At 40.1% G+C, this 12,030-nt stretch overlaps 1 protein-coding gene across 1 annotated transcript; it reads right to left on the bottom strand.

Annotated features, from left to right (window-relative positions):
• Positions 1-2,052: 2,052 nt before the first annotated feature.
• LOC107761997 (chitinase 2-like) lies at positions 2,053-4,000 on the bottom strand. The gene is made up of 3 exons (XM_075222365.1): positions 3,927-4,000; positions 3,611-3,685; positions 2,053-3,069 (listed from the first exon to the last, which is right to left on the bottom strand). Exons 1-3 carry the CDS (start codon positions 3,985-3,987, stop codon positions 2,231-2,233), a joined length of 975 nt encoding a protein of 324 aa, XP_075078466.1. The 5' UTR covers positions 3,988-4,000; the 3' UTR covers positions 2,053-2,230.
• Positions 4,001-12,030: the final 8,030 nt, after the last annotated feature.

Here is a 12,030-nt window from a genome sequence, read left to right as displayed (position 1 = left end):
GGTTAGTCGGTGAGTTGGCCCGTTGAGATCCTCCTCATCTACACGGACCTCAGCGCAATAGGCATTGTGGATTTCGTCCCAAGTGGTTGGGGGATACTTCATCAGCCGACTCAATAATTTTATGGTTTCTCTCGAACCATCTCTACTCATCTCGTTCTGAAAGGCTGTGACTGCATCGTCACTGTACGAATGCTTGACGAACTGGCTGGCGCCCCTTTTCGGCAGCAACTTAGGAGTGCTTGGTATCTTATCGACCAGTTCTTGATGCTCTTTTACCTGGTCTCGGAGCGCCTTATTTTTATTTTTCATTTCTTCCATTCTTTCTAGAATGGTGGCTAGGTCATTTCACCTGCACTATAAATGACATTGTGAGTTATACCTGCCGTTGGAGGTAGGGGTTGGTTGCACTGCTCGTCTGTTTGTTGTATCGTGCAAGTCCTTGCAGTTTTTGCAGTCGTTCCTGGAGCGAGCTTGTTGAGGACGCTTGTTAGTGTGTCCGTTACCCATGCCTCGAGGAGTTTTTTTACAGCTGGGGGTGTTCCTTCCTCTGCCGACGTGGAGGCTCCTTTACCACGAGGTTTTGTTATGCTGCAGTGGGGGGCGGTGACCCATCTCGTCGGGGCGCGCGCTGGGCGTCGTGTCTTCACCTTCCCTTTCGCAGCTTTCGTTGATGACATTCATGAGGTTGGTTGGGAGGTCACTCGTTATTCTCGTCCTTTCTTCTCGGTTATCTGCCGTGTAGGATTTTTTGTATACAAAGAAAGGAGGTCTTGATTTTATTTTATTTTACGTTAGTGACATGTGCTAGTTGTAGATCTAGAGGAAACTAAAAGTTTAAACTAAGAAATCCCAACAGACGACGCCAAATTGTTTGACCAAAAAATATAGATCTTGGTTCAAATAATTAAATTTATGTGAATAAGGGTTAATCTTAGATAACAATAATATCCTTAGATATGGTTGTTAAAAAAATAATAAATGTCGTGTGGGTCTGGTAGGACGGAAGCAATAATATGCAATAAATATTCTAGAAATCAGGAACAATAATATAGCATTCAATAGTAATAAATGACATTTAAGTAAATAGGAGGAATGATTCATCCAATAAAGGATGGAATCGGGGGATGTTCCCCTTGACAATGATGAATGATAGACAAATCCTTGAATATTCGAGTTACTCTCGGATTTGATGGAAAAGTATAGACAAGAATCTCAGTGAAAATGTGGTGTTTGTATCTTAGCAAGAGAGAGACGAATCTTTTAGTCAAAGTGTGTTCTTTATAAATGAATATTACATGCCCCTATCATTGTCTTTTTTTCTATTTATATGGGACATGTTCCTAAGAACCATAATAGTACAAGTGCAGAGAATATCCATTAAAATATTCTCTTTAATGTCCTATCTCGAAAACTAGCCGTTACAGCTCTACTAACAGCACTCGACCTCGCCCCTTGTTGTCACCTCCTGTGAATCGACAATCTCTCCACTTTGAGAGAGTCTTGTTTGATTCTCGATATTACTATTATAAGATACATTCATTGATTTCTAGGCACTTAACATCATACACTCGTTTAATGAAGTATATTTTAGTAGGAGTACTTATTATAAGTAAAATAGGAAATGATGGTCATATGGTACATGTAAGTCTCCTTTGGAAAAGCTTATGTATATTCATAGCTCCAACTGTCGACCAAGACGTTTCTTTCTTTCTTTTTTGGGAGAAACCATATTCATAGAATTTTTATGGATCATACAAGTTTCGTGCTCAATTATAAATATTTACACGAATTTGCATTAATTATTCGGAATACTATTATAGAAATTATATCAAGTAGCCACTTTTAATAGTGCTATTTAGAATATAGCCTCAATTTTTAATGCATTGAAATTTTAATCACTTTGCTACTGTCTCCTCCTCCTCCTCTTCCTCCTCCTCCTCCTCCTCCTCCTCCTTTCTATGCATATAATTGATTTGTACAAAGTACTGACCTCTGGCAATAAGCAAAATTGCTCTAATCTTTTATATATTCAGATAATCATATGTACACTTTGAACTACCTGACTTATCAAGATAAAACACTGGAAAACTTAACCATTATAAATGACCAAATAATGTCGATTGCATTTTTTTTCTTCACACTTTGTTGAATAAAAGTTAAAAAAGAAAATTTTCAACCTGAACAATTTGATCTTATAGACATTCTTATTCAACTCGTTCACAAATCTTGATCAAGAAGAGGCTAATAAATTCTGAGACATTTTCTCATACTTGAACCCAGTTTTTGTTGATTCATCTGCACACCATACAAATATCCCACCAAGTTTCCCTTGTCCTTTCAATTCTTTACAAGCTTCAAAAAATCCATCTTTAGGTCCCAAGCCACCACCTTTATTTACAAAACTAGCCAAAATCTGACCTCCTTTATAATTCGAAGCTTGTTCATTAAAATTCCTTACAAATTTCGACACATCAATCTTGTTATACGCATAAAATTGGAAATTAACATAGTCAATAACTTGCTCATATTTTTTCCATAAAGTCATATAATGACTTTGGACAACACTATCTTCAAACGGAGCAATTGAAGCAAATTGTATTTTTCCATTTTTCTTTAGCTTTGTCACGAGTTGTCCTATACATTCTGCAAATATATTAGTGTCCGTGTCTGAAAAATGTTCGTAATCAATGTCGATTCCATCGATGTTGTACTCTTCGATCATAGACGATAACGAAGAGACCGCGTTATCGACCCAAGAATTAATGGACTTAGGTTTAAAATAAACTTGCTTGTTGTTACCAACTGTGTCACCTCCCAAACTGACAGCTATTTTTACATTTGTGTGACGAGATTTTATTGAGGCAATTTCTTTAGGGTTAAGGTGATTGTTTTCCCAAAAAATGTTGAATTTTCCATTTGTAGGTGAAGGTTTTGAGTTGTCATAATCATAGTCAATGGCAAATGCTAATATGAAATGGAACTCGACGTTGGAGTTTATTGGTACGTCAGTTAGCTTCACTGAGGTTGATTCTGCACCTATATATTCTCGAAAGAGTTTTGAATTTCCAGCTGTGAAAATATTGAAGGACAGATATGCAATATGTTAGCCTCAGAAAAAAATTAAATATGTCAAAATTGAAGTGCGAAAAAATTAGACTGAGATATGATAATTTTGAGAAAAGATTATTAAAACACTTTAAGGATGTGTTTGGTAATGTTTTTCAATTTTTTCCATGTTTGATTGGTTTAATTCTTTTGGAAAATATTTTACTCATTAACTCATTTTTCTCCGATCAAAAGGGAAATGATTTCCCTGCCAAAAGGAGGGAAAATAATTTCCAAAAAAAATTTCCAACTTTTCTCACCCTATTCCCCAACCCAACCCAACCCAACCCCGCTCTTCCCCTACCCCCACCTGCCTCTAGACCCCGACCTACCACCCTTCCCAACCCTTACATATTTCGTCTCCTAGCCTAAATTATATATATTCTTAGAAATATTTTCTACTATCTAGCTAAACACTGAAAAATAAGTAAGAAAATTACTTATTTTCAAAAAAACTCTTTTCCTTCATACCAAACACACCCTAAATTGAATAAGTGCAACTCACCCCATCCTGCACTTTCAAGCGGAGCCACCGTTATAGTCATAGGTTCGCTAGAACCCCTTCGTATTGGTTCAAATCCTGTAATTGAATTATGAATTTATTTAGTATGTATAAATAATCTATTGAACTTAATAAGCAAATTAAAAAGAGTGAATCATAATCCATAAACTAAAAATCTTGAATCCGTCATTAATCAAGTTAAACTCTAGAAAGTGTATATATATATATATATATATATATATATATATATATATATATATATATAGAGAGAGAGAGAGAGAGAGAGAGAGAGAGAGAGAGAGAGAGAGAGAGGTATTACCTCTACATAGTCGAAAAGAGAGAATGAAAAAGATGAATAAGAGGAAATGGTTGAGCTCCATTACTTTGTTCAAGTGCTTATGAAATGTATTTCTATTTCATGAGGAGTTTGTTGATGCATATATATAAGTGAATGTAGAGCTGACGATTCTTCTCTCTTTAGTTTCTTTCTTTTTTGGTTTTAAAATAGCATCTTATTTTATTTTTTCTAGAGTTTTAGATAAGGATTGTTTGTCAAAGGTATGGCACCTACCATATGGCCGAAACAGTTAAGCTAGCTCTTACTTTAAGTTTTATGCACGGAAAATATAAAAAATATTTATACAATTAGATTATTTATAAGAAAATTTATATATAAATTTTTATGATAAAAATTGATTAGTAATCTTCTCATAATAGTAACGCGACCCTGTTATTACAAGTTAAAGTACAATGATAGTATAAATCTTTTAAAACTGTTAGAGTATGTAATTCCTTCTCATTTACCTTAAAAAATGTTTCATTGGAAGTAGCTGTTTCTTGTTCAAGCTGCCGTAGAATTACTAGAAATTATCTCCTATTGGAAACTCTAACGACTTAAATCTTAATCAATTGGTAGTTAACTGTGAAGCATAAGCCAAATTTCTTAACCCAAAAGGAAACCACAAAAAAGGAGTAGAAACTATTAGTTAAGTATTATGTTTTGTAGTTTCTTTTCTTAGCGAAAAAGATATTTACAGTTCTAAGCATCCAATGACAGAGTTTAACTTTTATTACTAGTCGGCTCCTTGTGGAAAGTAACAAAGTCTTTTACATAGTATAGTTTTACTTAAAACTTGGAGGCAAGTGCTCAAGAGTTAGCATTGACATTAGAATAAATCCGAACAAATGAAATGTAGAGAGAATCTTTAAAGGACAGAGATCAGAAACGTATATTATCTAATTAAGATTGAAAATATTTTACTATTACTTGGTTGCCAACACATTGTTCACACAAAAATACGCAACATCCAAATTAAGCTGGCCGGCATTTCATCTCAACATGTAACTCGCACAAATTCTGACAAACTTATTTAAATAATTATGTAATTGAAGCTTGGAATACGAGGGAAAAAAACAAAAGGCAAATAAAAGAAAACTTGTTGCACTATATATATATATATATATATATATATATATATATATATATATATATATATATATATATATATATATATATATATATATATATATATATATATATATATATATATATATATATATATATATATATATATATATATATATATATATATATATATATATATATATATATATATATATATATATATATATATATATATATATATATATATATATATATATATATATATAATCAAGCTCATGATACACTTCGACCTCCAATAGGGTAAAACGAGCTCGAGATATGATTGCGAAGGATCGGAATCGAAGCAAAGGTCTCATCGAGTCAGAATCCGGGGGCACGCTGCCTGCCCTCGAGAATATCGGGGTCATGATTCGAGATCGATCCAAATCCTGAAAGACTTCGGAGAACATTGTCGGGCAATCGAGCACGACCAATAGAATGCCGTAATATCCGCGACCAGTCGGATATTACGGCGTGAATCTCGGCACGTATCGATGAAGAACCGACAATCAGTTAAACAGAAGATTTTTTATCTTTTATGGAGTTATACTTAGAGTAGGATTCCCACACTATATAAAGGGGGGTCTGATAATTCATTAGACACATTGTAATACGCATTCCAAAGCAATATACTATTATTTTTACTGCTATTGTAAGCTCTTTCTCTCGTTCATCGATATTGTTCACTGTGAGCCCGGATCGAGGGTGAAAAAGTCACTAAGGCTGGAATCATCTTCCTCGCGTGGTTTGAATTTACTATATCTTTACTTATCCATTCTAACTCAATTTATCGTTTTGTATCAAATTAATCAGCATATCCTTAAAACCACTTACAAATTTAATTGTTATCCGATTTCGAGGGTAAACAGTTTGGCGCCTACCGTGGGGCTAAGGATAATAGTGGCAATTTGATACAAATTTTCATAACACACCCTACTTCACACTTGTTCGTTGAAGTGTCTCTGATTTCAGGTCAAAGTTTAAAATGTCGAACTCCCAATCTGCCCCTCTAAACACGGATGCTGAGTCTGGCCACCATGGCGAGAACAACAATACGATGCCCGGTAACGAGGTGCCCCCTACCGATCCCAATGGAATTCCGGTCGCGGACCCGATCGATGTCAACTTACATGTGGTCATTAAGACGAATTTGCCTACAGATCCTGAGAACAGCATCCACGAGGGAGACCGATCGGTAGCCCAAAATACTCATGACGGTGAAGAAGATGGGATTAACTTACGGGTGATCTTTGAAATGTTGCAGGCTCAGCAGGCAGCGATAGCGCAAATGCAGAACCAAAGACGTGCTCCCAGCAGAGTTGAGCCTGAATCATCCCGGAAAAATACTCGCAGAAATGAACCTGCCACAGATAGGCCAAATGAAGCTGAACCCGGGACCAACCCTGAGATAATAAAGATGCTCGAGGAATTGACAAAACGGGTGGAAACAGGAGAAAAGAACATCGAAGCCAACAACAAGAAGGTGGATTCCTACAACTCCAGGGTCGGCCAAATCCCCGGAGCCCACCGATACTGAAAGGCCTAGACTCCAAAATGTTTGATTAAAAACCTTTTCCTCCGAGCGCAGCTCTGAAGACAATCCCAAAGAAGTTCTGCATGACTGAAATTCCTAAGTACAACGAAACAACTGATCCAAATGAACATGTGACCTCGTACGTGTGCGCCATCAAGGGGAATGACTTGGAAGATGATGAGACTGAATCTGTTATGCTGGAAAGGTTCGGAGAGACCTTGTCAAAAGAAGATATGATATGGTATCACAACTTACCCCCCAATTCTATTGACTCATTTGCTATGCTTGCAGATGCTTTTGTAAAAGTGCACGCCAGAGTCATCAAGGTCGAGACCAGGAAGTCGGACCTTTTCAAAGTAAAGCAAAGAGATTACGAGATACTTAGGGAGTTCGCATCATGGTTTCAAATGGAATGGATGGACCTGCCACTGGTGGCAGACGATTAGGTCGTCAAGGCCTTCACCCAAGGACTCAATACTCGAAGCTCATTGGCTTCGCAACAGTTAAAATAAATCTGGTAGAATATCTGATTGTGATTTGGGCCGACGTGCACAACCGATACCAATCAAAAATTAGGGTCGAAGATGATCAGCTTGGGGGCCCTTCTTGGTCTGTTTATCCCGTCCGAGCTAGTGACAGATCCAAAAGAGACATTGATCGTGAACCAAGGTCAAGTAGAGATTAGTATCAACCGTACAACGGTGATCGTAGGGGTATTGGGTCTGGACGAAACCCTGTGAGAAGTGAAAGGAGAAGCGATTGAGGTCAAAATAACCGGGGACTCATGAGCAAAAACGGTTTCGACAGGCCCATTGGGCCTAAAGAAGCACCGAGGGTATCGAAGTACAACTTCAACGTCGATGTTGCTACTATCGTATCTGCCATCGGACGTATCAAAGGCACCAAGTGGCCTCGACCTCTACAGTCCGATCCAGCCCAAAAGGATCCCAGCTTGATATGTAAATATCATGGCACTCACGGTAACATAACAGAAGATTGCCGATAATTGAGAGAGGAAGTATCCTGGTTATTCAACAACGGACATCTCCAGGAGTTCCTAAGCGTTCGAGCCAAAACCCATTTCAGGAATAGAGATTCTAGTAAGCAGATCGAGCAGGAGGAGACTCAGCATATCATTAACATGATCATCGGTAGGGTCGACGTTCCCCAGGGGCCGATGCTAAAGCACACCAAATTATCCATCACGAGAGAAAAACGGACTCGAGATTATGTAGCAGAAGGAACCTTGTCTTTCAACGACGAGGACACTGAAGGTATCGTGCAGCCCGACAACGATGCAATGGTAATATCTGTACTCATAAATAAATCTCGAGTTAAGCGTGTGTTAATTGATCCAGGTAGCTCGGCCAATATCACTAGATCGAGGGTCGTGGAACAACTAGGTATACAAGACCGAATCATGCCTGTAGTCAGGGTTCTAAACGGATTCAACATGGCATGTAAGACCACTAAAAGGGAGATAACATTACCGGTGAACACCGCCAGAACCATTCAGGAAATGAAGTTCTGCGTGATCGAAGGAGACATGAGGTACAATGCTCTGTTCGGGAGACCCTGGATTCACAACATGAGGGCAGTACCCTCGACGCTCCACCAGGTGCTGAAATTTCCGACACCATGAGGGATTAAAATAGTTTACGGACAACAACCGGCCGCAAAGGAGATGTTCGCGGTCGACGAGGTGATCCTGATATCCGCACTTTTGACATTGAAGGGTCTAATTTTGGTGGCTAAAGACGAAACCAAATAGCAATTACCGATACCTGCCTCGATCGAACCGGAGAAGCAGGGGACTAATGAGGACGACGACTATAGAGTTCCTAGGTCTTTCATAGTCTATGATTCCGACGCCACCAAATCAACAGTCAAAGAACTGGAGCAAGTCATATTGATCGAACACCTGCCTGATCGTAAGGTACACCTGGGCACGGGGTTAAGTCCCTAGCTTGGAAAAAATTCATTCAATTCCTTATAGCTAACATAAATTGTTTCGCTTGGTCCCACCTCGATATGACAGGGATTCCACCGGAGGTAACTACTCACAAGCTAAGCCTGGATCTAAAGTTCCATCCGGTCAAGCAGAAAAAGAGGCCTCAGTCCGAAGTCAAGCATGCATTCATCAAGGATAAGGTATCTAAACTCCTTAAAATAGGGTCCATCCGGGAGGTTAAGTACCCGGATTAGTTAGCAAACGTAATAGTAGTCCCTAAAAAGGGAAATAAATTAAGAATGTGTGTATACTATAAAGACTTATACAAGGCATGCCCCAAGGATTCTTTCCCTCTGCCAAACATTGATCTCATGATCGATGCAACGGCCGGCCACGAGATCCTCAGTTTTCTCGACGCCTACTCTGGGTACAACCAAATTTGGATGGACCCGGACGACCAGGAAAAAACATCCTTCATCACTAAATACGGTACCTACTGTTATAATGTAATTACATTTGGACTAAAAAACGTCGGTGCCACTTACCAACGCCTAGTAAATTGGATATTCGAAGAGCAAATAGGAAAATCAATGGAGGCTTACATTGACGATATGTTGGTTAAGTCCCTGCAAGCAGAGGACCATTTGAAATATTTGTAAGAAACCTTTAGCATATTGAAGAAATACAATATGAAGCTGAACCCGGAGAAATGAGCATTCGGAGTCGGGTCCGGAAAATTCCTTGGATTCATGGTGTCCAACCGGGGAATCGAGATTAATCCCGATAAAATCAAGGCCATCGGGGACATCACCGTCGTGGATAATGTCAAGGTCGTTCAAAGGTTAACCGAGCACATAGCCATTTTGGGTCGATTCTTCTCGAGGTCCTCCGACAAGAGCCATCGGTTCTTCTCACTGTTAAAGAAGAAAAATAACTTCTCATGGACCCCGGAGTGCCAACAAGCCTTGGAGGAACTCAGGCAGTACCTCTCGAGCCCACCGTTGCTTCATACCCCAAAGGCAGACGAACAGTTGTACTTGTACTTAGCAGTATCCGAGGTAGCGGTAAGTGGAGTTCTGGTCCGGGAAAAGGAAGGTACGCAAATTCCTATCTACTATGTTAGCAGAACTCTAGGCGAGGCCGAAACTAGGTATCCTCACCTAGAAAAATTGGCACTCGCTTTGCTAAGCGCCTCTAGGAAGCTAAAATCGTATTTTCAATGTCAACTCATATGTGTTGTGACTACTTACCCATTAAGAAACATAATGCACAAGCCTGAGCACTCAAGACGATTGGCCAAATGGGTCGTGGAGATCAGCGGGTACGATATCGAATATTGACCCCGAACCGCCATCAAATCTCAAATTTTAGCGGACTTTGAAGCTGACTTGAGGTCGAGAAGGAGTTGTTGTTGAACTCGGGGACCTCTTCCGGAATCTGGACCCTCTTTATGGACGGTGCCTCGAATGCAAAGGGGTTCGAGCTTGGCATCGTGTTGAATCCACCGATGGGTAATGTTTTTAGAAAATCTATTAGAACTGTAAAATTGACTAATAACGAGGCCGAATATGAGGCCATGATTGCAGGTCTTGAGCTGGCTAAAATCTTGGGGACCGAGGTGGTCGAAGCTAAGTGCGATTCCCTCCTCGTGGTGAACCAAGTCAATGAAACGTTCGAAGTCAAACAGGAACGAATGCGAAGATACCTGGATAAGCTATAGGAAACGTTACATAGGTTCAGGGAATGGACTATACAACATGTACCTCAGGATCAAAACAGCGAGGCCGATGCTCTTGCTAACTTGGGATCGTCAGTCGACGACGACGAATTCAACTCGGGAATGGTCGTACAACTCATGAAATTGGTAGTGGAATAAGGACATGCCGAGATAAACTCGACAAGCTTAACCTGGGACTGGAGAAATAGATACATAGATTACCTAACGACCGAAAAATGTCCCTCGAATCTTAAAGAATTGAGAGCTCTGCATACGAAGGCGGCCCGATTCAGCTTGTCCGAAGACGGTACCTACGAGGGCACCTGCGAGAACCATTCAGGCACTGAGTCATTAGTTCGAAAGATAATCAGATTCGGCTACTACTGCATCACATGGAAAAAGACGCAAAGGAGTTCGTGCAAAAATGTGACGAATGTCAGAGGCATCCTCCGATTATCAATTAGCCTGAGGAACCGCTGCATTTGGTCTTGTCACCCTGGCCATTCTTGAAATGGGGAATGGACATCATTGGTCCCCTGCTCTGGGTGCACGGTAAGGCTTAATTTATCTTATTTATGACTGATTATTATTTTTAAGTGGGTGGAGGACCAGGTATTTGATAAAGTCAGGGAGAAGGAGGTTATTGATTTCATATGGGACCACATAATATGCCGATTCGGAATGCCGGCTGAGATCATATGCGACAATGGGAAGTAGTTCATCGGCAGCAAAGTGAGCAAGTTTTTCAAGGACCATAAGATCAAAAGGATCATATCAACGCCCTATCACCCTTGTGGAAATGGGCAAGCAGAGTCCACGAACAAAATCATACTCCAAAACCTCAAAAAGAGGTTGACCGACGCCAAAGGGAAATGGAAGAAAATCTTGCCCGAAGTCCTATGGGCATATTGTACGACCTTAAAATCCACTATCATGGCCACCCCGTTCTCGTTGATCTATGGTGCCGAAACACTTATACCGATCGAAGTAGGAGAACCGAGTCTTAGGTTCTAATATGCGACCGAAGAGTCAAACAACGAGGCCATGAGTACGAACCTGGAACTATTAGACGAAAGGCGCGAGGTCGCCCTCGTCCGGTTGGTCGTCCAAAAATAACGGATCAAAAGATATTACAATCGGAGAGCCAACCTTCGACACTTCAATGTCGGGGACTTGATGTTAAGAAATGTGACACTGAACACCCGGAACCCGAATGAAGGGAAGCTGGGACCGAATTGGGAAGGTCCATATCGAATTATCAAGATCACTGGCAAAAGATCGTACAAACTCGAAATGGTGAACGGTGAGCGGCTACCGAACAACTGGAATATAACCCACCTAAAATGATTCTACTGCTAAGGTACGGCCCCTTTCATTACTTTTCTTTAAATATATTACGTATTGGATTAACGCTTGCAGGTAGGGCTGGCAAGTGGGCCGGTCCCGGGCCTAAACGGGCCAACTGGGCCCGTCCAAATGGTCCCGGGCCGATCCCAAATTAAACGGGCCCGGACCTAAATGGGCCAAGTGGGCCGGTCCAAACGGTCCCGGGCCGGTCCCAAATTAAACAGGCCCGGGCCTAAATGGGCTTTTTGTAGGGATCGGTCCGGGACCGGGACCGTTTGGTCCCGGGCTAAGTGGGCCCAACATATTTTTTAAAAAAAAAAAAAAAAGATATTAGAGACAAAAGGATGTTAAAAAAATATCTAAGACAATGCTTTGTAAATTTTATTATAGAATTGTGACCTAAATTTTAATATTCAATATTTAATATCGA

Source organism: Nicotiana tabacum, chromosome 9 (assembly GCF_000715075.1).
Source record: "Nicotiana tabacum cultivar K326 chromosome 9, ASM71507v2, whole genome shotgun sequence".
Classification (NCBI taxonomy): domain Eukaryota; kingdom Viridiplantae; phylum Streptophyta; class Magnoliopsida; order Solanales; family Solanaceae; genus Nicotiana; species Nicotiana tabacum.
Note: the sequence above shows the minus strand (reverse complement) of the source record. Positions and strands in the feature narration are given on the sequence as shown.

Coding starts and splice junctions, on each gene's coding strand:
- LOC107761997 (XM_075222365.1), bottom strand. CDS start 3,987: ATGGAGCTCAACCATTTCCTCTTATTCATCTTTTTCATTCTCTCTTTT. Junction 3,686..3,926: donor CTCTTTTCGACTATGTAGAG/GTAATACCTCTC, acceptor ATTCAATTACAG/GATTTGAACCAATACGAAGG. Junction 3,070..3,610: donor GCTTGAAAGTGCAGGATGGG/GTGAGTTGCACT, acceptor ATATTTTCACAG/CTGGAAATTCAAAACTCTTT.